The sequence below is a fragment of the Jaculus jaculus genome, chromosome 9 (assembly GCF_020740685.1).
Source record: "Jaculus jaculus isolate mJacJac1 chromosome 9, mJacJac1.mat.Y.cur, whole genome shotgun sequence".
NCBI classification, from domain to species: Eukaryota; Metazoa; Chordata; class Mammalia; order Rodentia; family Dipodidae; genus Jaculus; species Jaculus jaculus.
In genome coordinates, this window is record NC_059110.1 from 112,099,167 (window position 1) to 112,126,136 (window position 26,970).

Below are 26,970 nucleotides of genomic sequence, written 5' to 3' on the forward strand. Positions count from 1 at the left end.
CTGTCTCTCTCTCCATGCTAATTAATAAAAATAATTAAAAAAAAAACCCTAGTAACCTACCAGCCTTTATTTTGGTTAAGGTGGTGGCTGGGATGGGAAGACATATTTAGAAAGGAAAAAGAGTGCATGAATACACGCGGAGAAGAGCGTCCTCAGCCTTCATTACCACTTGTCTCCCCCTTAACTTAAACTGGGAGGAACGGGTGGCCATTCTAATGCAGAACTTCAGGCTTTATGACCTTGATTCGTGATTTTACCAAGCAAAGGAATACAATGAAGCGTTCTGCCTCAAACTTTGGGAGAAATAAAAACCGGAAACCGGGAAAAGCCCCCAAATGCTTCAGTGTAGCTGCGACAGGCCGACTGGACGCCTTCTGTTTAGGAAAGCCTAAGATGGCCGGGCTAAGTACACCGAGGAGAGGTCGCCGGCATGCGCTCCCCTCGCCGGGCTCCTGCCTACAGGAAATCATGCCCCGCACGACGGCCCCTTTTACGTCCGCGGACGTACGTCACCTCGCTCTCCGGAAAACGTGCCGCAGGGCGAAGGCCCCGCCCCGCGGGAAGCCGGGCGGTTAAGTGCGCGGCAGTGAAGCATGCCGGGACGGCGTCTGAGGCCTCCCGGCAGCCTGTGCGCCGGGCGTGGCGGGTTCAGGGCCGGGGGGGAGGGGGGAGCTCTGACCAGCTGTGGCGGTTCTCCGTAAGATGGCGGACCGGCGGCGGCAGCACGCTTCTCAGGATACGGAGGACGAGGAATCTGCTGCTTCGGGTTCCGACAGCGGCGGTTCCCCGGGCCGGGGCGGCGGAGGGAGCTGTGGCGGGAGCGCTGGCGGCGGCGGCAGCGGCTCTCTGCCTTCCCAGCGCGGCGGCCGAGCCGGAGGCCTTCATCTGCGCCGGGCGGAGAGCGGGGGCGCCAAGAGCGCCGACGAGTCGGAGTGTGTGAGTGAGCGCGGGCGGGCGGACACCCGGCCTGGGGGCGGGGTGCAGGTGATGGGTGGATGCTGGGTGGTACTGGAGAGGAGGCTTTTATCCTCTCGGCGCGGCTGCATCCTTCCCGAGCCCCCCAGGGATGGACGGGTGGGGGGCTGTGGGGGGGGGCGGGATTCTCTGAGACAGGAGCTGCCGCGGGTGATGTGTATTCAGAAAGTGGGGTGGGAAATGGAGAGACCCGGCCTCCCTCGGATGGCACTTACTAAAGATTGATTTTGCTTCGTCTCCCCTATTCGCCCATTTTGTGTTGAGTCTTCCGTTCTCCCCGTTTCTTTTTGGATTCCCCTACTTCTGGAAATCACAGGGATAATCTATGTCGTCTTCTTTCACTCAGGAGAGTGAAGATGGCATGGAAGGTGATGGTGAGTACTGTCTTACCTCATCGTGACAACATGTTTATTTTTATTTTTCGTTAACATAATCCGAGGCCAGCTTTTTCCAACAGTAGACTTCTCTCAGATTGGTAGGGGTTTGAGGGGCAGTGTGGCCCAGAACGGCTTTAAAAAATAATAAAAACAAACCACATGATTGTTCAGCACCTAGGATTTTGTTTGTTTTGAAGATACATATTTAATGAGTACGCTGAAGTGACAGTGGGATGGGCAATAGCTAGAGTACCGCCTACTAAGAGCGTTGGTTTTATCACTGTGGTTACAAATTTCCCCATCTATAAATGGGTATTTAAATTATTTGTTTGTTTACTTGCAAGAGAAATACATACATACTATGAGCATGTCAGGGCACCCTGCCACTGTAAATGAACTCCAGACATATGTGCCAGTTTTAATCTACTATTTTTTTTTTTTTTTGCGGGGGTGGGGGGAATATGGTCTCACTCTAGCTCAGGCTTATTTAAAATTGTATGTAGTCTCAGGGTGGCCTCGAACTCATGGTGATCCTCCTGCCTCTGCCTCCAGAATGCTGGGATTGCCTGGCTCTACTTGTGCTTTTTTTGCAAGGCAGGGAGAGAATGGGCACGCCAAGGCTTTGTGCCATTGCAGAGGAACTCTAGATGCATGCTCCACTTTGTGCATCTGGCTTTACACAGGTACTGGGAAATCAAGCTCAGGTTGTCTGGTTTTGCAGGCAAGTGCCTTAAAGCCTTGACCCATCTCTCCCACCCAATTTTATCTACTTTAGAGATTCATAACAGAATTGAGTTTTAACCTGATCCACAGTAAACATTCAGGAATATAGTTATACTTTCTTTTGTTTTTTTTATATATGTCTATTTTCTTTTCAGCTGTTCTTTCGGACTATGAAAGCGCAGAAGACTCAGAAGTGAGTGTAATAGATTCTTTTCCCTTTTGGTGTAAGTCAGAAAATGTATTTTAAAAACATACAGGTGTGCATGGTACAAATATTTTATTGATCTGCCTGTTTCTCTGCTTGTATACTCTACTTGATCTTTTTTTTTTTTTTTTTGTGCCGTAGGGTCTCACTCTAGCCCAGGCTGATCTGGAATTTACTATGTAGTCTCAGGCTGACCTTGAACTCACAGAGAGCCTCCTGCCTCTGCCTCCTGAGTACTAGGAATAATGGTGTGCACCTACATGCCTGGCTCGTTTTTATTCCTTTTTTTTTGGTTTTGATTATTCCTCTTAGAGTTTCACTCTAGTCCAGGCCAACCTGGAATTCACTATGTAGTCTTAAGGTGGCCTTGAGCTCACAGTGATCCTCTTATCTCTGCCTCTGGGCTCTCATTTATCTTGTTAAAAAAAACTATTGAGGGAGGCTGGGCGATAGCTCTGAGGCTAAAGCGCTTGCTCAAGAGTGAGGATGGAGAGTAGGGTGTGGTGGCCCACGCCTTTAATCCCAGCACTTGGGAGGTAGAGATAGAAGGATCATCTTGAGTTCAAGGCCACCCTGAGTCTACATAGTGAATTCCAGGTCGGCCTGGGCTACAGTGAGACCCTACCTTGAAAAACCGGGGGAAAAAAAAGGAATGAGGATTTGGGGCTGGAGAAATGGTGCTAGCTTACAAAGCTAAAGGACCCAGTTTCCAATCCCCAGTACCCTCATAAGCCAGATGCACAAGGTGGCACATGTGGCTGCAGGCCCTGGCGTGCCCATTCTCTCTATGTTTCTGTCTCTTTCTCTCAAAGAAATAAACTAAAGGGCTGGAGAGTTGGTTTAACTGTTAAGGCACATGCCTGTAAAGCCTAAGAACCCAAGTTCAGTTCTCCAGGCCCTACATAAGCCAGATGTACAAGGTGGCACATGTGTCTGGAGTTTGTTTGCAGTGGCTAGAGGCCCTGGAACGCCCATTCTCCCTCCCTCCTTACCTCTCTGTCTTTAATAAATAAATAAAAGTAAATCTTAAAAAAAAAAAAAGACAACAACAAAAAGAACAGAAAAGAATGAGGATCTGAGTGTGTGGATCACCAGAACCCCAACAAAGCATGCATATGTAGTCCCAGCATCTCCAGGGGGATGGGAGGAGGCAGAGCTCTACAGGAGAACCTCCCAGAAGTTTGAAGGCCAAGTAGCATGGTATAAGCAGGTGAGCTGCAGATTGTACTCAGAGTCCACACTTACCTGCACTCATACAAGTGTATGTACACAAAGATAAAAAAAAAAATACCAGCGGGTGCTGGAGAGATGGCTTAGCAGTTAAGGCTTGCCTGTGAAACCTAAGGACCCCAGTTTGAGGCTTAATTCCTCAGGACCCAAGTTAGCCAAATGCACAAGGGGAGGCACATGCATCTGGAGTTCATTTGCAGTGGCTGGAGGCCCTGGCATGCCCATTCTCTCTCCCTCCCTCCATCTGCATAAAAATAACAATAAATTGAGCTGGGTGTGGTGGCGCTCACCTTTAATCCCAGCACTCGGGAGGCAGAGGTAGGAGGATTGCTGTGAGTTTGAAACCAACCTGAGACTACACAGTTAATTCTGGGTCAGCCTGGGCCAGAGTGAGACCCTACCTCGGGGAAAAAAAATAAATAAATAAAACAAATACCAGGAAAGGTCTTGTTCAGTTAGAGATGGAAACTTTTCAAGCCACAGGGTCTCACTATTAATTGATTTTTTTTTTTTTTTCAAGGTAGGATCTTGCTCTAGCCCAGGCTGACCTGGATCAGCTCTAATAGACTCAGACTCGTAGAGATCCTCCTACCTCTGCCTGCCAAATGCTAGGATTAAATGTGTGTGTCACCACGGTTGGCCCATTAGTTCTTTTTATCTTCAAGGTAGCATCTCACTCTAGCTCAGGCTGACCTGGATCTATGTATTCACAGTAATCCTCTACCTCCCAAGTGCTGGGATTAAAGGCCTGCACATGCCCAGCACTTATTTTTTTCTTTGTTTATTTTTTTGGCTTTTTGAGATAGAGTTTCACTTTAGCCCAGACTGACCTGTAATTCATTATTTATTTGAGAGAGAGAATTGGTGTCCCAGGGCATCTAGAATGCATTTGAACTCTGGATGTGTACACCATCTTGTGGGCATATGAGACCTTGTGCATCTGGGTTACATGGGTTCTTAGAAGCTGAACCTGGATCCTTAGGCTTTGCAGGCAGGCACCTTAACTGCTAAGCCATCTCTGCACCCCCATTACTTGATTTTTAATTTTTTTATTTTGAGAATGGGGAGGGGAGAGAAAGAATAAGAATAGGTGCACCAGGACCTCCAGCTACTGCAGATAGACTCCAAATGCATGTGACACCTTGTTCATCTGACTTTCTGTTGGTACTGAGGAATTGAACCTGGGTCCTTTGGCTTTGCCAGCAAGTGCCTTAATTGCTAAGTTATCTTCCCAGCCCCCATTAATTATTATTATTCTTATTATTATTTTTGGTAGTGTTTTGAGGTGGTCTCACTCTAGTCCAGACTGACCTGGAACTTACCATGTAGTCTGAGGGCGGCCTTGAACTTACAGCAGTCCTCCTACCTCTGCCTCTCAAGTGCTGGGAGTAAAGACGTGTGCCATCCTGCCCGACCTAATTAATTAAAAAAAATTTTTTTTAGTTTTATATATTTATTTATTTGAGAGAGTCAGAGAAAGAGAGACAGACAGAATGAGCATGCTAGGGTCTCCAGCCACTGCAGATGAACTCCAGATGCATGCGCTACGTTGTGCATCTGGCTTTCATGGGTTCTGGGAAATTGAACCTGGGTCCTTGCGCTTTGCAGGCAAATGCCTTAACTGCTAAGCCATCCCTCCAGGCCTATTAAAATTTTTTTAAATTATTATTTGTAAGGAGAGAGAGAGAGAGAGAATGACTGACTGGATGCACCAGGACCTCTAGCCACTGCAAATTCCAGACACACGTGCTACTTGGTGCATCTGGTGTTTTGTGGGTACTGGCAAAATGAACCTGGGTTGTTTGCCTTTCCAGGCAAGTGCCTTAATTGTTGAGCCACCTTTGCAGCCCCTGGAAAGAGGAATCCTTACTGTCTTCAACAGAGAATGGAAGCATTTAAAGACAAGCCAAGAAGTATGGAGAATTCAGTGAAATTTGTTGCTAGAAGTTTACAGTGGCTCACCATTCTGCTTACATAAAGGAGTTTGTTATTCTAGGACAAGCAAAGAAATAGGTTTAAATGTGGAAGATCAGTGTGGATGAGTCAAGACTATATGTTAAGAAACTTGAGTAAGAGATGCTTGTTATGGTCCCAGATCTCCAAAGGCAGAAGGGTGGAAAGATCAAGAGTTAAAAGGCAGCCTGGGCTTCATAGACAACCATGTCTCAGAAATTACAAAAGAAAAGTTTAAGCCTGATATGGTGGCACACACCTTTAATCCAAGCACTTGGGAGGCAGAGGTAGGAAGATCACAGAGAGTTAGAGGCCATCCTGAGACTGCATAGTTCTAGGACAGCCTAATCTAGAGAGTTACCCTACCTTGAACCCCCCCCCCAAAAAAAAAGGTTGGTTGCTATACCCTAAGGAGTTTGATGGTAGTCCTCCAAAGAATGGACACCCAGTGCCAGTCATATTGGTAAGTTGTACACAGATTTGAATATTATTTGTGGAACTGAGAGAATGCTTCATTGATTGAATTTGGAGTCTAAGGAGTCAGTGGAATGGCCATGTTGATTAAATGGTATTAATTACTAAGAAAGGGGCCCCCAGAGGAAATAACAGAAAATATAATGTTGGGTTAGGTTTGCATTTCTTTTTTTCTTTTTTTTTTTTTTGTAGTTATATATATTTTTTTTATTAGTTTTGTACTCAGCAAATACAAGCAGTTTGGTACCATTATTAGGCTCATCCGTCACCTGCCCCCTCCCCATTGGCCCCTCCTTGTTGAGGTATATGGGTCGTGCATTGTGGAGTTAGCCCAGTTATTGGTACGATAAATGTCTCTGCATATCATGACCCAACATGTGGCTCTGACATTCCTTCCTCCCCCTCTTCCGCAAAATTTCCCTGAGCCATGTTGGGTTCATTTTTGGTCTGCTTCAGTGATGAGGTGTTCTGGCCTCTGGGTCTGTTTCTCTCTGATTTGGTAGTTGGTTTTTTTCTCTGTGTTGATCTCCTTCCCCATTGTGTTGGTACCCGGTTCACCAGGAAAACAGCATCCTTGCTTGTTTCGCCATTTTTTCTTAGTTTCAGCTGGGGGCCTTTGAGGTATGATGGTCATCTATCTGAAAAAGAGAAGCAGATTCTCCAACGGAGAGTAAGTTAGCACCAGGACAAATGAGATAACCCTTACTTTTTTTGTAGAGAATTTAATAGGTGTAGGCCCTCTTGTAGCCCATGATTGATGATAGCTTGATATTGGAGAGTGGGCTTATGTTTGGATATGGTTCTGACTTGTTTCCCAGCTCCAGCTATGGGTCCGTACCACTGAGGGGATCAGTTAGCCAAATCAAGAGCAGTTGGTTCCCCACCATGGCTGTGTGCCACCACTGCACTTGTGTGGGCATCACAACAGGTTATTTACTGCTAAGTAGGTTAGACCATGAGTTGCTTGGACAGCTATTGGTCATTTTCCCCCAGTCGCCCATGTAGCACCTTCTGGCACTAGGCACGCTGACTGTCTGGGGACTCTCTCCTAGCTTCCAGCCAAGGTTTGCATTTCTTTACAAAAATATTTCCAGGGCATCCAACCTGGGCCTTGCCAATGTGAGGCAAGAATCTAGCCAGATACCGTATGTTTTCCCTGTGAAAACTATTTTTCCTGTCATTTTATTTTTTTATTAACAACTTCCGTAATTGTAAATAACCCATGGTAATTCCCTCCCTCCACTTTCCCTTTCGCAGCTCCATTCTCCATCATATTCCCTCTCCCTCTCATTCAGTCTCTTTATTTTAATGTCATCATCTTTTCCTCATATTGTGATGGTCTTGTGTAGGTAGTGTCAGGCACTGTGAGGTCATGGATACCGGGGCCATTTAGTATCTAAAGGAGCACTTATTAAGGAGTCCTACCCTTCCTTTGGCTCTTACATTCTTTCCTCCACCTCTTCCACAATGGACCTTGAGCCTTGGAAGGTGTGATAGAGATACTTCAGTACTGAGCTGCTCCTCTGCCACTTCCTCTTAGCACCATGGTCACTGCCATATGAACAGAGAAGCTTCTCTAACCAAAAATGAGAGTAGCATTAATACATGGGTATGAACATTAAGAGAAGTACTTACTGGTCAGTTTTGTGAGCATAGTATATACACATAGCCAGACACCAGCAGGTGTTACACCATGCCCGGCTCTATGTTTATTTTTATTTTTTATTTGTGAGAGAGAGGAGGAAAGGGAGGCAGATATAGGGAACAAGTGTGCCAGGTCCTCTAGCCACTGCCAGTGAATTCCAGGCACATGCACCACCCTGTGCATCTGGCTTATATGGATACTGAGGAATCAAACCTGACTCCTTAAGCTTCACAAGCACCTTAACTGCTAAGCCCCACATTACCCATTTTTAATATATATTTTATTTATTTGAGAGAAAGAGGAATAGAGAGAGGAGTGAATACAGGTGTTCAAGGGCCTCCAGCCTCTGCAAATGAACTCCACATGTATGCACCACCTTGTGCATTATTGAGAGGTAGAAAATTGGCATGCCACCTACTGGGCATGTGTACCCTTGTGCTCTGCATCACCTTTATAAAAATTTTTTATTTATTTGCAAGCAGAGAAAGACACAGATAGAATGGGCATACCAGAGCCTCCAGCCACTGCAAACTAATTCCAGACACATGTGCCCCTGTGCACCTGGCTTACATGGGTCCTGGAGAGTCGAACCTGGGTCTTTTGGCTTTGCAGGCAAATGCCTTAACCAGTAAGCCATCTCTCCAGCCCTGCGTCACCTTTTTGTGTCTGGCTTATGTGGGATCTGGAGACTTGAACATGGGTTCTTAGGCTGAATGGGCAAACACCTTAACTGCTAAGCCACCTCTCCAGACCCCATTTTTTTTTTAATTTAATTTATTTTTGTTCTTTTGAGGTAGGGTCTCATTCTAGCCCAGGCTGGCCTGTGATTCACTGTGTAGCCTCAGAGTGGCTTTGAACTCACTACCCCTTTCTCTCCAGTGCTGGGATTAAAGGCGTGCACCACCATGCCTGGCTTTTACTTTTTTTTTTTAACAACTTCCATGATTGTAAACAATATGCCATCATAATTCCCTCCCTCCCTCCCCCAGCCCCTATTTTTTAACAAAAATATCTCATATTTTTTCAGAAATAAGTATTTTTTTTTATTTTTCTTTTAGTTTTTATTTATTTATTTATTTGAGAGAGACAGACACAGAGAGAAAGACAGATAGAGGGGGAGAGAGAGAGAGAGAGAGAGAGAGAATGGGCGCGCCAGGGCTTCCAGCCTCTGCAAACGAACTCCAGACGCGTGCGACCCCTTGTGCATCTGGCTAACGTTGGACCTGGGGAACCGAGCCTTGAACCGGGGTCCTTAGGCTTCACAGTCAAGCGCTTAACCGCTAAGCCATCTCTCCAGCCCCAGAAATAAGTATTTTTGTGTTGGTGTGGTTAGTTAAGTTTCAAACTCCTGGCTGTTTACCAGAATGGGGTAGAATTCAGCCAAGACCATGAAGCGGGCTCTTTACACTTCTCATGCTCCTCAATTTCTATCTTGTTTTAGGACTTCTTTTTTCTTTTTTTTTTTTTGTTGTTGTTTGTTTGGTTTGGTTTTCGGAGGTATGGTTTCACTCTTGCCACCACACCCAGCTTTCTTGGTTTTATTTATCTCCCCCCCCCCCCCCCCGGTAGGATTTTACTGTAGCTCAGGCTGACCTGGAATTCACTATGTAGTCTCAGGGTGGCCTTGAACTCATGTCTGTCTTCCTACCTCTACCTCCCGAGTGCTGGGATTAAAGGCATTAACCACCATGCCTGGCCTTATTTATCTTTTTGAGAGGAGACAAATAGAATGAGAATTGTTATAACAAGGCTTCTACCCATTGCAAATATTCAAATTCAAGACACATGTGCTACCATGTGCATTTGGCTTACATGGGTACTGGAAAATCGAACCTGGGTCCATAGGTTCCTTTGGCAGGTGCCATCTCTCCAGCCCAAAGACTGACTATTTTATTATTTGAGAGAGAAAGAGGCAGTGAAAAAGGGTACATCAGGGTCTCCAGCCACTACAATCAAACTGCAGATGCTTGTGCCACCTAGTACAGATGTGCACCCTTACATTTGCGTCACCTTGGTGCCTCTGGGTGAAGTGGAATCTGGAGAGATTGAACATGGGTTCATAGGCTTTGCAGGCAAGCACCTTAAGCACTAAGCCATCTCTTCAGCCCAGGCTTAGTTTTTATGTGTAGAATCAGATAAAAGTGTAACTTCATCCCAACACTCAGGAGGTGGAGGTAGGAGGATTGCTGTGAGTTCCAGGCCACCCTGAGACTACATAGTGAATTCCAGGTCAGCCTGAACTACAGTAAGACTCTACTTCCAAAAAAAAAAAAAAAAAAAAAATTAATTTCAGCTGGGTGCAGTGGTGCATGCATGTAATCCTAGCACTCAGGAGGCCGAGGTAGGATTGCCATGAGTTCGAGGCCAACCTGAGACTACACAGTGAATTCCAGGTCAGCTTGGGCTAGAGTGAGATCCTACCTCAAACAACCAAAAAAAAAAAAGTAACTTCATTCTTTTCTAGGTAATAATTTTCATTAAGTACTAGGATACTTTTTTCCCCAAGATTACATCTTTAATTTTTTTTTTCATTTTTCATATTTTATTTGAGAGGGAGAGAGGAAGAGGAAGATATAGAGAATGGGCGCACCAGGGCCTCCAGAGACTGCAAACGAACTCCTGTTGCGTGTGCCACCTTGTGCATCTGGCTTGCGTGGGTACTGGGGAATCAAACTAGCTGCTTAGGCTGCGTATCTTAGAGCTAGGTGTGGTAAGCACATTTCTATAGTCTTACCACTCAGGAGGTGGAAACAGAAGGATTAGGAATTCCAGGTAGTCCTCAGTAACATAAGGTGTCAAGGCCAGCCTGGGTACATGAGGACCTGTCCCCCCCCCCCAAAAAAAAAAAAAACCCAGAGACTGACATCGCACAACTTTAATCCCAGCACTCGGGAAGCAGAGATAGGAGGATCACAGTAGTGTGAGGCCACCCTTAGACTACACAGTGAATTCCAGGTCAGCCTGGGCTACAGTGAGATCCTACCTCGAAAAACCAAACCAAACAAAGAAAAGGCAATTCTACCTTTCAATGAAATTGGCTGGGGAAGAGGAAAAGCAAAAGCTCTACATGAAAATTTAAGAGATGCAGTTGACCAGGGCAGGGCTAGTAATTATTAGAAAGTGCTGGGTGGTAATAGTGAAGTTTGTCTTTGCTCAAAAGGGTTTTGGTTGCATCCCTTGTCTAAAACGGTACTTGGTTGCCTTTAGACCAGGCTCCTAGTTAGATTTGTAGTCTCTGCAGCATGATTATATTCTGTTGTGCTGCCCAAAAACAAAATGAGTTTTCTCATTTGTATTAAAAGAATTGCATCTTTTGACATTTTACTAGTCTGGAGAATGGAACATAAAACAAATAATCATGCTTAATAGTATTTTGATTAAAAAAATTTTTTTTGAGAAATTGCTTAGTGGTTAAGGTACTTACCTGTGAAGCTTAAAGACTTAAAGTTCAATCTCTCTTTAGAGCCCATGTAAGCTAAATGTACAAGGTGACATTGGGGTCAAGTTCAGTTGCAGTGGATAGAGGCCCTGGTGCGCCAATTCTCTCTTACGCTCACTCGCTGTCATAAAAATAAATTTTTTTTGTTTTTATGTTTTCCATGGAGGGTCTCACTATAGCCCAGACTGATCTGGAACTCACTCTGTAATCCCAGGCTGGCCTCAGACACATAGAAATCCTCCTACCTCTGTCTCCTGAGTGCTGGAATTATAGGTGAGTCCCACCATGCCTGGTGCTAATACTGTTTTAAGATGGTTGGTGGTCCACATCTGTATCCAACACTTGGGATGTAGAGATAATCAGGAATTCAAAGCTAGCCTCAGCCACATAGTGGATTACAAGCCTACCTGACCTACAGAGTAAAACCCTGACAATCACCCCACACACACACACACACACACAAAATAATGTAATGTGTGTGTGTAGTAGGGATAATGAACTAAAAGAGCTGAGCGATTAATTACCACCTTCTCATCTCCACATCAAAAGGAAATTTTATGTAATTGAGAAGGATAGGAAGAATCAAGGGTACTCGTTTATTAAGCTGTGAACTTTAACGTCTGATTATCATAGAACAGTGTAGTTCTCTTGTCACTTTTCTGATAACAAACTCAAAATATTTGGAGGTCAAAATTCCCAGGGGCTGAGTGGTTTGAAGTCCTCATGGAAATGCAAAACATAGTAAAAGGGGTTAATTGGCTTGTCTGAGTCAATTAGGCAGAATTAGCTCTATTTGAAAAAACAGAACTTTGAGAGCTTCTAACCCAAACAAGACTCTCATATTGTGTGTCTGACATTATTCCTGGGACCAGCCTGGGTATGAAGTGAGGATAGCTGCTTCACGGCAGACCCGATTACCAGATGGGTACTAGAACACCTTCCCTTGAGCCCATTTCTTCTGAGCCCTTTATAGATATGAAGTCTTCCTCACCAAGCTAGGCTTCTCCTTAGGTCTAAAAGTTGTGAAGATAAGGAGAGGAAATTATGATCATGTTCTAAGGCCACTACTCTTCCCCCACTTAGTGCTAGCGACACCGCTATTTTTTTTTTCTTTTATTGAGAGAGAGGGTAAGAGGCAGAGAGAGAGAATGAACATGCCAGGACCTCCAGCCACTGCAGACAAACTCCAGGTGAATGTGCCAGCTTGTGCATCTGGTTAACGTGGGTCCTGGGGAACTGAACTGAGGTCCTTTGGCTTTGCAGGCAAGTGTCTCAACTGCTAAGCCATCTCCCCAGCCTTAAAAGAGCACACTTTTTGTTTTGTTTTTGTTTTTTGAGGTATGGTTTCACTTTACCCCAGGCTGACCTGGAACTCATTATGTAGTCTCAGGGTGGCCTTGAACTCATGGTGAGCCTCTGCCTCCCAAGTGCTAGGATTAAAGGCATGAGCCAACATGCCCAGGTAAGCCATTTTTTAAAAAAAATACTTTATTTGAGCCAGGAGTGGAGGCAGAGATAGGATCACTGTGAGCTCGGCCACCCTGAGACCATACATCAAAAAAAAAAAAGTCTTCCTAATGAATGGAAAACAGAAATTCGCCATTCAGATCTTGTCTCCATAACTGACAAGGGAATTTTTTTAGGGTGAAGAAGGGGAATACAGTGAGGAAGAAAACTCCAAAGTAGAGCTAAAATCAGAAGCTAATGATGCTGCTAATTCTTCAGCAAAAGAAGAAAAAGGAGAAGAAAAGCCTGAAAGCAAAGGCACTGTGACTGGAGAGAGGCAGAGTGGGGATGGACAGGTCAGTACACAGTCCTCCATTGGGGACTGGATGAGGGCTCTCAACTCCTTATTAGGAGTAAGGAGTCCTTTGTCTTCCAGGAGAGCACAGAACCTGTGGAGAACAAAGTAGGGAAAAAGGGCCCGAAGCATTTGGATGATGATGAAGACAGGAAAAATCCAGCATACATACCTCGCAAAGGGCTCTTCTTTGAGCATGATCTTCGAGGTCAAACTCAGGAGGAGGAAGTCAGGTAACAGCCACTTGCTGCTATTTAGCATGTATTTAGTGCTTACTATATAGTGTCTTGTTAAGTGTTTTGCTGTATTCTGGTGGACTACCATAAGTAAAATCTGAGCATGTGGCTCATGCCTCTGATCACAACATAGAGACCATCATGATTTCAAGGCTGGACTAGTCCACAAAGTAACTTTGGGATAGCTTGGGCTATTCAGAGTAAGAACCTGTCTCAAATACAGAAAAACATAACTGTTGTTGGAACAGCAGGAATCCTGACCCAGCGCAGTTTGTCTCAAGAGCCAAGATGATTGCACTACTGTCTTCTATCATCTGCAGCCCCGAGGGGTGATGTTCTTACCTATGCTGCCTTGTAGGAGAGAGATGTTTCAAATAATTGGCTCTAGACACTTTCCCTTGGTTTTATCCAGACCCAAGGGGCGACAGCGAAAGCTATGGAAGGATGAAGGTCGCTGGGAGCATGACAAATTTCGTGAAGATGAACAGGCCCCAAAGTCCCGACAGGAACTTATTGCTCTTTATGGCTATGACATCCGCTCAGCTCACAATCCTGATGACATCAAACCCCGAAGAATCCGGAAACCTCGGTAAGGGAACGTGGGCCTAGGTTATTGATATTTTTATTTTTTATTTTTTAATTTTTATTAGCATTTTCCATGATTATAAAAAAAATCCCATGGTAATTCCCTCCCCCCATTGAATTTTTAGAAAGAACTTGTTTTTTTTTTCCTCCTCCTTTTTTTTTTTTTTTTTTAAGCTCATGATGATCTTCCTACCTCTGCCTCCCAAGTGCTGGGATTGAAGGCATGCACCACCACGCCTGGCAGAACACTGCTTTTCTAAATGACCTTCTAGCTCATAAACAGTTAGGAGAGGAGTATGGGACAGCTCTCTGACTCTTCATTTCCATGTGTGGAGATCTCTTTTGTTATTTATTTATCTCTTTTCTTTTTGTATTTATTTATGTATTTGAAAGAGGCAGAGGGAGACTGGGTGCGCCTAACTCAAAAGTCATGCACCATCTTGTACATCTGGTTTATGTGGGTCCTGGGTATTGAACCTGGGTTTTGGCTTTGCAGGCAAGTGCCTTAACGGCTAAGCCATCTCTCCAGCCCTTACTTTTATTTTAAATTTTTGTTTATGAGAGAGAATGATTAAACACACTGGAGCTTCTTGCCACTACAGATTAACTCTAGGCACGTGCCACTTTGTGCATCTGGCTTTACATGGGTACTAGGGAATTGAACCCCAGGTTTGCAGCCCTGGCAAACAAGTTCCTTTAACCACTGAATTATCTTCTCCAACCAACAAGAATGTTTGTGGGTTTTTTCCCCTTCAAATATTTTTATTTATTTGAAAGTGGCAGAGGGAAAGTGATAGATACAGTGGGTGCACCAGGGCCTCCTGCCACTGCAAACGAATTACACATTCATGCATCACTTTGTGCATTTGGCTTTATGTGGGTACTGGGGAATTGAACTTGGGTCTGAGAGAAAATAGGAGAAAGAGGCAGATAGAAAAAGAGAGAATGGGCACATCAGGGCCTCTAGCTACTACAAAAGAACTCTAAATGCATGTGCCACCTTATGCATCTTGCTTTTCATGGGTACTGGGGAATCAAATCAAATTCTTCTCCTTAGGCTTTACAGGCATGTGCCTTAACCACTGAGTCATCTCTCCAGCCTCCTTTTTTTTTTTTTTGAGGTAGGTTCTCACTGTAGCCCAGGCTGACCTGGAATTCACTATGGAGTCTCAGGCTGGCCTCGAACTCATGACAATCCTTCTACCTCTACCTCCCAAGTGCTGGGATTAAAGGCGTGTGCCACCACACCTGGCTCCAGCCCCCATTTTTTCATAACACTGTCTCCATTCTACTATTTTAGATTTGGGAGTCCTCCACAAAGAGATCCAAACTGGACTGGTGAGCGATCAAACAAGGCTCATCGCCACCAGGGTCCTGTAGGCACGGTACCACCAAGGACATTTATTAACAGGAATGCAGCAGGTACTGGTCGAATGTCTGCACCCAGGAATTACTCTCGGTCTGGAGGCTTCAAGGAAGGACGTACTGGCTTTAGGCCTGTGGAAGCTGGTGGGCAGTATGGTGGCCGGTCTGGTGAGACTGGTAAGCATGAGGCCAATTACCGGTCACGGCGCCTAGAGCAGACGCCTTTAAGGGATCCTTCTCCCGAAGCAGATGGTCCAGTGCTTGGCACTCCTGAAAAGGAAGAGGCAGCCTCAGAGGCACCGGGTATGGCTCCGGATACTACACCACCAGCCCCTGACAGGCCCATTGAGAAGAAATCCTATTCCCGAGCAAGAAGGACCCGAACTAAAGTTGGGGATGCAGTCAAAGCCACAGAAGAGGTGCCCCCTCCACCTGAAGGGCCGACTTCAGAACCTGCAGTGTCAGAAACTACCGCTCCTCCAGCTGCTAAGACTGGGAACTGGGAGGCTCCAGTAGATTCTTCGACAAATGGACTTGAGCAAGATATGGCACAGCTAAATATAGCAGAGCAGAATTGGAGCCCAGGACAGCCTTCATTTCTACAACCACGGGAGCTTCGCGGTAGGTATTGTAGGGTTGATTTTTCTCTTTGTCACTCTCAGTACAAAAGTGGAAGAAGGTAGCCATGTTCATATTGTTTGAGCCAATACTTAAAAGTTTGAAGGCAGAGGTTGTGGTGGTATACACCTTTAATTCCAGCACTTGGAAGGCAGAGGTAGGAGGACACCATGAGTTCACGTTTCATCCTGAAACTATCTAGTGAATTCCAGATCAGCCTGGAGCAAGATAGTGAGACCCTATCCTCCCCCCCACCCCAAAAAAGGAAAGAAATGATTTTTGAAAAGCCAGTATAGCCAACCCTGGACCTAGAGCTGGTCTGTAGGTAGAAGAGTTCCTTTCCTTTTGATAGTTTATTGTCACAGGAAGATAGTTTATAGAACAATTCTTTTTGTTCTGAGAATCTAGCCAGAGAAATCTGTTCTGTATTCTCCAGCCAGACCTCTATGGACCAGTATGTAAGCAAGTAAATTTCTAAAACATCATACCCTTGTCTAGTGTTGTTCAGAAGCATTGGAACTGGGACTTTATGGTTAACAATGTTCAGATTATAACTTCCCAGAGATTTTACTCAGGAAAATATTTTATTTGCTAGGAAAAATTTGAGCGTTAGTTCATTCACCAAAGTCATTTCTTCATATTTAAGAACTTTATTGACATAGTAAAATGATGGGCAAAGGGGGTGAATTTTAAATGTTAGTAATGACAATACATAGGTAGTTTAAAAGGAATTTTGCTAATTTAAAAGAAAGCTATTCCCCGTGTTCAGCTTGTCAATTTCTTGATGTCACATTTGAGTACTACTTGGATATGTCTGTTCTGAATAAATTACTTTTTTTGCTATATTACAGGTATGCCCAACCACATACATATGGGAGCAGGACCTCCACCTCAATTTAATCGAATGGAAGAAATGGTATAAAAAGGGAAGAGGAATTAATGGGGAAGGATGCTACATAGTATAGCTTCTTCACTTTTCTTTTGTTGTTGTTTGAGACAGTCTAACCCTTTAAGTCAGGCTGACCTGAACTCATAGCTCAGGCATGTGTTACTTTGTGTATCTGGCTTTATATGGGTATTGAGGAACCAAACCTGGGCCAGCAGACTTTGCAAGCAAGTACCTTTAAAATGCTGAGCCCAGCTGGGCGTGGTGGCACACACCTTTAATCCCAGCACTCGGGAGGCAGAGGTAGGAGGATCACCGAGAGTTCGAGGCCACACTGAGACTACAGAGTGAATTTCAGGTCAGCCTGAGCCAGAGTGAGACCCTACCTTGAAAAACCAAAAAAAAAAAAAAAATTAAAATTAAAATGCTGAGCCCTCTCCCCAGCCCAGAATAAATTCTTTTTTTGTTTTGTTTTGTTTTGTTTTGTTTTTTTCAAGGTAGGGTCTTAGTCTAGCCCAGGCTGACTTGGAACTCACTCTGTAGTCCCAGGCTAGCCTCAAACTCAAAGTGGTTCTCCTACTTCTGCCTCCTAAGTGTTGGGATTAAAGGCACACCATCATGCCTGTTTTTTTTTTTTGTTTTTTTTTTTATTAAAGGATCCCAGATTTACTTCTACATTTCAAGAGATATTCACAATATAAACAGCTCTTGGGTTACAGTGGTGGAGGGAACTGGCTGGTGAGCACAAGACCCAGGCAAGGCTGGTGTCAGAGGAAGTTTAATGCTACAGTGTCCAGCAGTAGAGCCACTCCCGGGGATGCTCCCGACAGGAATGGCAGGGTCCGAGGTGGGGCACCAGAGAGGCTCTTAAAGGTGTGGCCAATCAATCATCCTTCTTGAACTTGCCATTGATGTAGGGCACCCAGTCCAGGATCAGTCGCCAATCAGTGGCCCGCACCAGCCCCACGGTACCCACAGCACCCCACATGCTGGCCGTGGGCATCCAATTCTTGGCCAGCTCCCGGTAACATGGGCCCATGAACCTGCTCGGCATTGCTCCGGTATCCAGACGCTCAGGCTCGTGCCTGGTTTTATGTTTCTTTGGGAGGGGGAGTTATTTTCTACCTTATTCATTTTAAGTTTTTATTAATAACTTCCATACCTATAGACAATATATAATAATCCCCTTCCACTAACCCTTTTTGCTTTCCCTTCTTTCCAACTACTGTCTTCTACTTGGATGTCTTTGTTTTTTCCCCCTATTATGCAGGTGTTAAGTAGTTGGCATCAGTCACTATGAGGTCATAAATAGCATGGCCACTTTGTGTCTGGAAGACAGTATTGCAAAACACTCCTTCCCTTCCTTTGGCTTTTACATTCTTTTTTTTTTTTTTTCTTTGTTTTGTTCTTGTTTTTTGAGGTAGGGTCTTGCTCTATCCCAGGCTGACCTGGAATTCACTACAAAGTCTCAGGGTGGCCTCGAACTCACAATGATCCTCCTACCTTTGCTTCCCCAGTGCTGGGATTAAAGGCGTGTGCCACCACGCCTGGCTTTGGCTTTTACATTCTTTCTGCCACTTCTTCCACAGTGGTTTCTGAGCCATGGAGGGTGTGATAGAGATGTCTCACATAGAGCTGAACATTCCACTGTCACTTCTCCACATTTTTGATGAGTTTTTAGTCTCAGTGGTCACTGCCATATGAAAAGAGAAGCTTCTCTGACCAAAAGTGAGGGCAGCATTAATATATGAACATAAGTGTTTAGAGTTTAGTGGGCAAACTATATGCATTCCCCCCCCCCCCAGGGCTTATGATCTTCCCTAACCATGGAACTGAATGTTTCTTCTTTTTTTAGGGTCTAGCTCTAGCCCTATTCACTATGTAATTTCAGGGTGGCCTCAAACTCATAGCAATCCTCCTATTTCTGCCTCCCAAGTGCTGAGATTAAAAGCATGTGCTACCATGCCCAGCCTGTAGCAATCTAATTTATGACACTATTATTTTAATATTGAGAGAGAAAGAGAGAATGGGTGCACTAGAGCCTCTAGCCATTGCAAACGAACTCCAGACACACGCACCACCATGTGCACCTGACTTATGTGGGTTCTGGGAAATCGTACTTGGGTCCTTAGGCTTCATAGGCAAGTACCTTAACAGCTAAGCCATTTCTCCAGCTCCCAAACTTGTTCTTTTAAATTTTTTAAAATGTATTTACAAGCAGAGAGAGAGAGAGATACAGAATGGGTATGCCAGGGCCTCTAGCCACTGCAAACGAACTCCAGATGCATGTGCCCTTGTACATCTGGTTTACATGGGTCTTAGGGAATCAGACCTGGGTCCTTTGGCTTCATAGGCAAACAGTTTAACTGCTAAGGTAGGGTTTCACTCTAGCTCAGGCTCTCCTGGAATTTACTATGTAGTCTCAGGGTGGCCTTGAACTCACGGTGTTCCTCCTACCTCTGCCTCCCGAGTGCTGGGATTAAAGGCGTGTGCCACCACGCCTGGCTCAGCCCTTTCTTTTTTTTTTTTTTTTTAATTTTATTTATTTATTTATTTATTTATTTGAGAGCGACACACACAGAGAGAAAGACAGATAGAGGGAAAGAGAGAGAATGGGCACGCCAAGGCTTCCAGCCTCTGCAAAGGAACTCCAGACGCGTGCGCCCCCTTGTGCATCTGGCTAACGTGGGACCTGGGGAACCGAGCCTCGAACCAGGGTCCTTAGGCTTCACAGGCAAGCACTTAACCGCTAAGCCATCTCTCCAGCCCCCCTTTCTTAATATACATACACATATTTAGCTGACAAAGAAGTAGGCTTCTGGCCAGCCTGATTTTTCTTTACAGCTGAATAATACTCCATTGTGTAAATATCCCATATCTTCATTGACTTTATGTTTCTATTAGTTTGGGCCTCAGAAATGTAGAATAGATGGTTTAGATTCAAATTTTTTTTTTTTAATTGGGTGGGGGGCTAGAGAGATGGCTTAGCAGTTAAGGTGCTTGTCAGCAAAGCCAAAGGGCCCAGGTTCATTTTTCCAGTACCCATGTAAAGATGGATGCACAAGGTAGTGCACCATGCCCCTGGAGTTCATTTGCAGTGGCTGGAGACCTTGGTGTACTCAATCTCTCTCTGTCTATCTCCCTCTTTCTCAAAAAAGTAGACAGGTATATATATTTTTAATTCAATTCAAGGCCGGGCGTGGTGGTGCATGCCTTTAATCCCAGCACTTGAGAGGCAGAGGTAGGAGGATAGGTGGGGAAAAAAAAAAGAAAAAAATTGAATTCATTTTGCAAATATCAAGTATCTTCCATGTGTGTGCCAAATTTTATAGTATCTAAAGCAGGGTAAGGTTTGGTGTGAGTGACATTCCTCTGGGAATCTTGTTCAGGTCTCTGTTCTTATCGCAGGGTGTCCAGGGTGGTCGGGCCAAACGGTATTCATCCCAGCGGCAGAGACCTGTGCCGGAGCCCCCTGCTCCTCCTGTGCATATCAGCCTCATGGAGGGGCATTACTACGATCCATGTGAGTTGGTGGTTATTGTGCTGTGGGGTTCCTTTCTTGCCAAGGTGAAACAAAATAAGATGTTAGTCTTACTTTCCGCTCTCGCAGTGTTTACCAAACATTGTCTCTTTGCTGTTAACATGGGAAATTAAGAACATCTTAGAGGATTTTCAGAGCATAAAGATTTGCCCATGTGATATGAAAGGCAGAAGTTTGTAAGAGTCTCAATGTGATATTTTACAGTGCAGTTCCAGGGACCAATCTATACCCATGGTGACAGCCCTGCCCCACTGCCTCCACAGGGCATGATTGTGCAGCCAGAAATGCACCTACCGCATCCAGGTAAGTCTTGGATTCCTGTTTTATGCGTACAGTATGAGGAAGTGTGTTGGAGACTGCACAAACCCTGTTTTGCATGTTGTGCTGCTAGCCTCTGAAGCTGCCACCCTGGTTGTACAGGCAGCAAATTCCTCTGGTTCTTCTTGAGGACTTGCAGCCTTCACATGTTGGTGCTGAACAGTCCAAGCCAGGCATTCCCATGGAAATGGTGGGTTGTTTTTTTTTTTAAGTTTTCTTTTTCCTTTCTTTGTCCAGGTTTACATCCCCACCAGACACCAGCACCTCTGCCCAATCCAGGCCTTTACCCCCCACCAGTATCCATGTCTCCAGGACAGCCACCACCCCAGCAGTTGCTTGCGCCTGCTTATTTTTCTGCTCCAGGCGTCATGAACTTTGGCAGCCCCAGTTACCCTTATGCTCCAGGAACACTGCCTCCGCCCCCACCGCCTCATCTATATCCTAATACACAGGTGAGATGTCCAGTGAACAAAGTTTTATAGGTGCACCTTCTTTAAATCAGACAGGAACATGGAACATGGTATGAGAGTATGCTAAAGGAATTTTAAAAGAACATTTAAAGGCCAATAATTCACATATTGCACCAGGATACCTCTTGGTGGTCAAGAGCTGGAAATGCAGCTTATATAATTCCCATCTGTTTTTTGTTTGGTTGGTTGATTGGTTTTGTTGCTCTGTTTTGTTTTTGAGGCAGATTCTCCCTCTAGTCCAGACTGAGCTGGAACTCTAGTCCCAGACATGCCTCGAACTCAAGAGTTCTCCTACCTCTGCCTCTCAAGTGCTGGGATTAAAGGCATGCGCCACCATGCCTGTCTTAAATTTTTTTTTAAGGCACATTTTTTTTTCTAATTTATTTTGTTTATTTGAGAGAGAGAGAATGGGCACACCAGGACCTTTAGCCACTGTAAATGAACTCCAGATGCATGTGACACCTTGTATATCTGGCTTATATGGGTCTTGGAGAATCAAACCTGGGTCCTTTGGCTTTCTAGGCAAGTGCCTTAAGTGCTAAACTGTCTCTCCAGCCCCACCATTTTTTAAAAATATTTGTTTGTGAGAGAGAGAGAGAATATGAATGGACACACCAGGCCTCTAGCCACTGTAAACAAACTCCAGATGCATGTGCTACTTTATTCCTCTGGTTACATGGGTACTGGAGAATCAAACTTGGGTCAGTAGGTTTTTATGGGCAAGAGTGTTATCTGGTGAGCCATCTTCCTAGCCCTCTTTTTTTGTTTTGTTTTTCAAGGTGAGATCTTGCTCTCTCTAGCCCAGGCTGACCTAGAATTCAGTGTGTAATCTCAGGGTGGCCTCGGACTCATAGCAGTCCTCCTACCTCTGTGCCTCTCAGGTGTTGGGATTAAAGGATCATGTCACCAGGGCTGGAGGGATGGCTTAGTGGTTGAGGCATTTGCCTGCAAAGCCTGAGTACCCAGATTCGACTTCCCAGGACCCATGTAAGCCTGATGTATAAGATGGCACATGCGTCTGGAGTTGGTTTGCAATGGCTAGAGGCCCGCCATGAGTTTGAGGCCACCCTGAGACTACATAGTGAATTCCAGATCAGCCTGTGCTAGAGTGAGACCCTACCTTGAAAAACAACAACAAAAAAGAGTGTGCCACCACACCCAGCTCTTTTTTGTTTTTGTTTTTCTAAACAGGGTCTCATCACTGTGTCCCTGGCTGGACTGGAACTCAGGATTCTTATGCTTCTCAAGTGCTGGGATTATAGGCATACAGCACCATGCCTGACTTTCTCTTCAGTTTCTTTAATGTCTTTAGGTACATTGTAGGTGGCCAGGCCATATGTCCTTTTTACTCAACTGTACAAAGGAGCTGTATTCTGCTCTTGGACAGCTTATCCTTGGGGCACCTGTGGACACTGTCTAGCATCTGGAGTGCCAATGTTGTGCTTAGCCTTGTTCATAGGTTAGCCAATGGACCTGAAGAAGGCTAGGCAGTATTTTAAAGTATAGGATCTAAGCTGGGTGTGGTGCTGCCGGCTCTTAATCCCAGCACTCTGGAGGTAGGATCACCACGTGATTTCAAAAAAATTATAAATTCTTTAATTTTTTTAGCTAGGTATTATCTAATGTATCATAATTTGGATAAATTCTTAACTTTTTCTTCTGGTTTGTGCCTTCCTAGGCCCCATCACAGGTATATGGAGGAGTGACCTACTATAATCCTGCTCAGCAGCAGGTGCAGCCAAAGCCCTCTCCACCCCGGAGGACTCCGCAGCCAGTCTCCATCAAGCCGCCGCCGCCTGAGGTAAACAGCTCTTTCCCCTTTAAGGTCTGTGTTACATCAGTGGACTTTTCCTCTTCCCAGATTTCTCTGCTTTTTAGGATGTCTTTGGTTTTTCCAGGTAGGGTATCACTTTAGCCCAGGCTAACCTGGGATTCACTATGTAGTCTCAGGGTTGCCTTGAACTTCCAGTGATCCTCCTACCTCTGCCTACTGAATGCTGGAATTAAAGGCATGTGCCCCACTCCCAACCCTTTAGAATGTATTTCTGTGGAAGTCCTTTTTTATATATGACATAGTAAAAAGTTCCAACTTTATTATTTCAGGTTGTAAGCAGAGGTTCCAGTTAATAGATTTTTTTCGAATATTTCAAGTATTAACATAATATAAAAGTAAGTGCCCCACTATGACTTCTGCTCTAAAATTCATGCTCATATTTATATGCTTAACAAGGTCACCTAATTAATGCTTTACTTTATAATCATGGGATTTCTTGGGGAAAAGGAAAATTTAAAGTGTCACCAGAATTGGCATGTTTCCTTGTTTTATGAATTCATTGAACAGGATTGAAGAAAAACGGTTACTAATTTAAAAGTTTTATTTGGGAATCTCCAAAGGTAACAATCAGAGGAGTCTAAACTTGATCAAGAAAAGAGGAAATCTGAACTTAAAACTGATCAAGGAAACCAAAATTTAAGGTCTTACAGCAGAAAGAGCTGGTTCTAAAGACTACAGGAGATAGGCCATGGGCTGGTTTTGATGTTTTGTTTAAATTAGCATCTCAAATTGGCCATCATACTTACTCTTCCTCCATTATAGGTGTTAGCCACGACATTTGACTATGGGTTATTTTTATTGCTGTTCTTATTTACTTATTTATTTACTTGAGAGCATGAAAGAAGGAGAGAGAGAGAATGGGCACACCAGGGCTTCCAGCCACTGCAAATGAACTCCAGACACATCACTGCCTTGTGCATCTGGCTTACTTGGGTCTTGGGGAATTGAACCAAGGTCCTTTGGCTTTGCAGGCAAGCTTCTTAACTGCTAAGCCATCTTTCCAGCCCTGTTGCTGTTTTTTTGTTTTGTGGTTATTTAAGCACATTATTTAGAAGCTGGTGTGTAGCATGGGCAAGGCCTTGAATTTAGTCTTGCAGTGGGTGGGTGGGTGGATGGATGAGGGAATGAAGAGACTTTTGAGAAAGCTTATAAATGACTAGAAGTCCACTAACATTTTGGTTCTTTTCTTTCCCTAATCCTTGTTAATACAGGAGAGATGAGAACTCGGGGAGAAAAAGAGAAGTACAGCTGGCTACCTACCATCCTGAGCGGGGCTTCAAGATGTAAGGATAGCCCTGCTACCAAGCAGCTGGAGGTGGAAGAGCCTTCTTGCTCTAAAGACAGGCTTGCTGGAGAGAAATGAAACACAGGGGGCCTCCTCTTACCTCCACCCTTCACTTGAGCTGGCTGAGCTCAGGGAGCAGAGACTAGACAACCTAGGCTTCCGAGTCTAGATTCATAAACCTGTATCTTCTCTTTACTTTCTCCCGGGAAGTTCCAGTATCTTCTGCTCCCACGGAAGTTCCTTCTGGATTTTTTTTTTTTTTAATGTTCATTTTTAAAGCTTGTCCTTCTTTTCTTGAATTAATATTCTTACTGTGTTCTCCCTTCTTTCCTCTCCCCTGCCCTTCTCCCCCCCCTTTAAATGAAACAAGTTCATTCTGGTTTACTAGCCCCTCTGGTTTCCCTTTTGATTCTTCCCTGCATCTGAGATAATTGAGAATGTATCAACTAAGTGTAAAATAGCTGGTCTTTCACTTTTGACTGGCCTTTGTTATTCTCTTGGATTCTCTTAACTCTATAGCCCTGTGGAAGCAAAGCTGTCTGCACGTTGCATCCATTGTGTGGAGAAAAACTCAAAGTGGGTGATTTTATTTTTTTATGTAGGTTTTATAAGTCTAAGCTTCCTGCATTGAGGTGGGCTTCTGTCCTTACTGAGACAGAATCTACTGTAGGGAGAGTTGACAAACCAGACACTTTGTGAGGTGGGAGGGTGGAGCAGGAACCTCTGCACCATTACAGGAATGTATTGCAGAGTCCTTGGGGCTCAACCTTTAAGGTAAGTGGAATTAGTGAGCCCTGCTCTTCCTGTCCCTTCTACCACACCCCCTTCCCAGTTGCTGTGGACCAATGCATCTCTGGAGGCAAATACTGTCTAGCAAACAGTCTACCTGGTCCTTTGCTGTTCTTCATGACTCTCCTGCTACAAGTGTTTTAGATGTTACCACCTTATTTTCCCCAAATCCTGCTCCTGTTCTTGAATTCAGACAATAACTGTACCTGGGCTTAAGTCCTAAAGAAGCAAGTCAGTTTCTGGGCAAGGGTTTTCCCTCCTGTCCTTTCTCTCCATGGCACCAAACCACATCCCTGTTGCCTCTGTGGAAGTTTCCTGTTAGTACAACACTGCCAGGGTTTTCACAGAAACTGAGGAAGAAGGTGGTGGCTGTCTCCCTAGTGATACCACTGTCGTTATTCCTTCCCTCCTACAGCTGGCCTAACCACTCTTGAGTCAAGGTGTGAGGGGTGAGGAGGAAATAGATTCTTCTAAGGGTAGTTGGTGGTTATGCCTTTTATAGGCGTCCCTTTGCCTTAAACCTGAAGATGTCTTCTCAAGCCTGTGGGCGGTGTGCCCAGATTCCCAGACCTTAAGACACTGTGACAGTTGTCTCTGTTGGTCTACTGTGTTTAGTTGCAAGGACTTCACTGTCTGTGTGTTTGTTATTGTTTTGAAGGGTGCACATTTGTGATCAGCATTGTGACTTGGAGATAATAAAATTTAAACTATAAACTTAACTCCCTCGTCAGTTCTTTGTTCATAAGTCTTGATTTTCGGGTAGGAAGTGAAGGGCAAGGACTCCCTAGTTCCTCCAGAGTCATCATTTGAACTAGCTTGAGACTATCACATTAGAAACCCAAAGATACTAGGAAACCCTATGAAGTCCTAAAGATGAATTCAATGAACTAGCCAATGGTTTTCTCACCCTTTTAACCTAATTTACTTTGTTTTTCTTTTTGCTGAAGTAGGGTCTCACTCCAGCCCAGGCTAACCTGGAATTTACTATGTAGGCTCAGGGTGGCCTCAAACTCAGAGCGATCCTCCTACCTCTTGCCTCCTGAGTGCTGGGATTAAAGACATTTGCCACCACATCTAACTAATTAATTTACTTTTCTTGTTTGGTTGGTTGGTTTTTTTGAGGTATGGTTTTACTCTAGCTCAGGCTGACCTGGATTTCACTGTGTAGTCTCAGGTTGGCCTCCTACCTGTCTCCTGAGTACTGGGATTAAAGGTGTGTGCCACCAGGCCTGGCTCTATTTTTTTTTTTTTTAATTTTATTTATTTATTTATGTGAGAGAGAAAGAGGCAGAGAGAGAGAATGGGCATGCCAGGGCTCCAGGTACTGCAAATGAATTCCAGATGCATATGCCCCCTTGTGCATGTGGCTTGTGTAGGTCCTAGAGAATCGAACTGGCATCCTTTGGCTTTACAGGCAAACATCTTAACCACTAAGCCATCTCTCCAGCCCTAATTTACTTTTTGAGACAGGGTTTCATGTATAATAGACTTGTCTCAAACTGTTTAGCCAAGAAGACCTTGAACCTCTGAGCCTCCTCTTTTCCCCTGGGTGCTAGGTTTATGGGCATGCCTCTCCACATCCAGTTTCTGACAGTTCTCTTTCTAAACCACATTGCCACATAGACTTGAAGGTGAGGGGCTATCCTTTAAAATTTATATATAAGTCTGTGTTTGTGTATTTGCAAATAGAGACAACAGAGATGGTGGGCACTCCAGGGTTTCCAGCCACTGAAAATGGACTCCACATGCATATGCCACTTTCTGCATCTGGCTTCATGTGGGTACTGGGGAATCGAACCTGGGTCGTTAAGCTTTCCAGACAAGTGCCTTAACTGCTCAGCCATCTCTCCAGCTTGAGAGACGATTCTTTTTTTAATTTTACTATTTTTTATTTTATTTTCAACTTCCATAATTGTAAACAATATCCCATGGTAATTCCCTCTCTCCCCCCACTTTCCCCTTTGAAACTCCACTCTCCATTATATCCCCTCCCCCTCTCAATCAGTCTCTTTTATTTTTCAAACTTTCATTAACAACTTCCATGATTATAAAAAATATCCCATGGTAATATCCCCCCCCACACACTTTCTGCTTTGAAACTCCATTCTCCATCATAGGCCCTTCCCATCTCGGTCTCTTTTATTTTGATGTCATCATCTTTTCCTCCTATTATGATGGTCTTGTATAAGTGTCAGGCACTGTGAGGTCATGGATATCCAGG

At 44.5% G+C, this 26,970-nt stretch overlaps 2 protein-coding genes across 2 annotated transcripts; one reads left to right on the plus strand and one right to left on the minus strand.

Moving 5' to 3' along the window:
• The first annotated feature begins 677 nt into the window (after positions 1-677).
• Casc3 (CASC3 exon junction complex subunit) lies at positions 678-25,468 on the plus strand. Its single transcript, XM_045158960.1, has 14 exons — positions 678-936; positions 1,322-1,349; positions 2,231-2,268; positions 12,665-12,823; positions 12,904-13,055; positions 13,471-13,647; positions 14,944-15,629; positions 16,478-16,542; positions 19,921-20,035; positions 20,258-20,356; positions 20,609-20,823; positions 22,520-22,642; positions 22,945-23,010; positions 23,887-25,468. The coding sequence occupies exons 1-13, from the start codon at positions 703-705 to the stop codon at positions 22,966-22,968; spliced, it is 2,115 nt and encodes a 704-aa protein (XP_045014895.1). The 5' UTR covers positions 678-702; the 3' UTR covers positions 22,969-23,010; positions 23,887-25,468.
• Positions 17,352-17,566, minus strand: LOC101609075 (cytochrome b-c1 complex subunit 10-like). Its single transcript, XM_045158961.1, has one exon. It carries the CDS (start codon positions 17,564-17,566, stop codon positions 17,396-17,398), a length of 171 nt encoding a protein of 56 aa, XP_045014896.1. The 3' UTR covers positions 17,352-17,395.
• Positions 25,469-26,970: the final 1,502 nt, after the last annotated feature.

What these genes read in the sequence shown, in the direction of transcription:
- Casc3 (XM_045158960.1), top strand. Translation starts at nt 703, where the DNA reads ATGGCGGACCGGCGGCGGCAGCACGCTTCTCAGGATACGGAGGACGAG. An exon ending in GCGCCGACGAGTCGGAGTGT is followed by an intron (nt 937 to 1,321) that starts GTGAGTGAGCGC and finishes TCTTTCACTCAG; the next exon opens with GAGAGTGAAGATGGCATGGA. An exon ending in GGGGCATTACTACGATCCAT is followed by an intron (nt 20,036 to 20,257) that starts GTGAGTTGGTGG and finishes GATATTTTACAG; the next exon opens with TGCAGTTCCAGGGACCAATC.
- LOC101609075 (XM_045158961.1), bottom strand. Translation starts at nt 17,566, where the DNA reads ATGCCGAGCAGGTTCATGGGCCCATGTTACCGGGAGCTGGCCAAGAAT.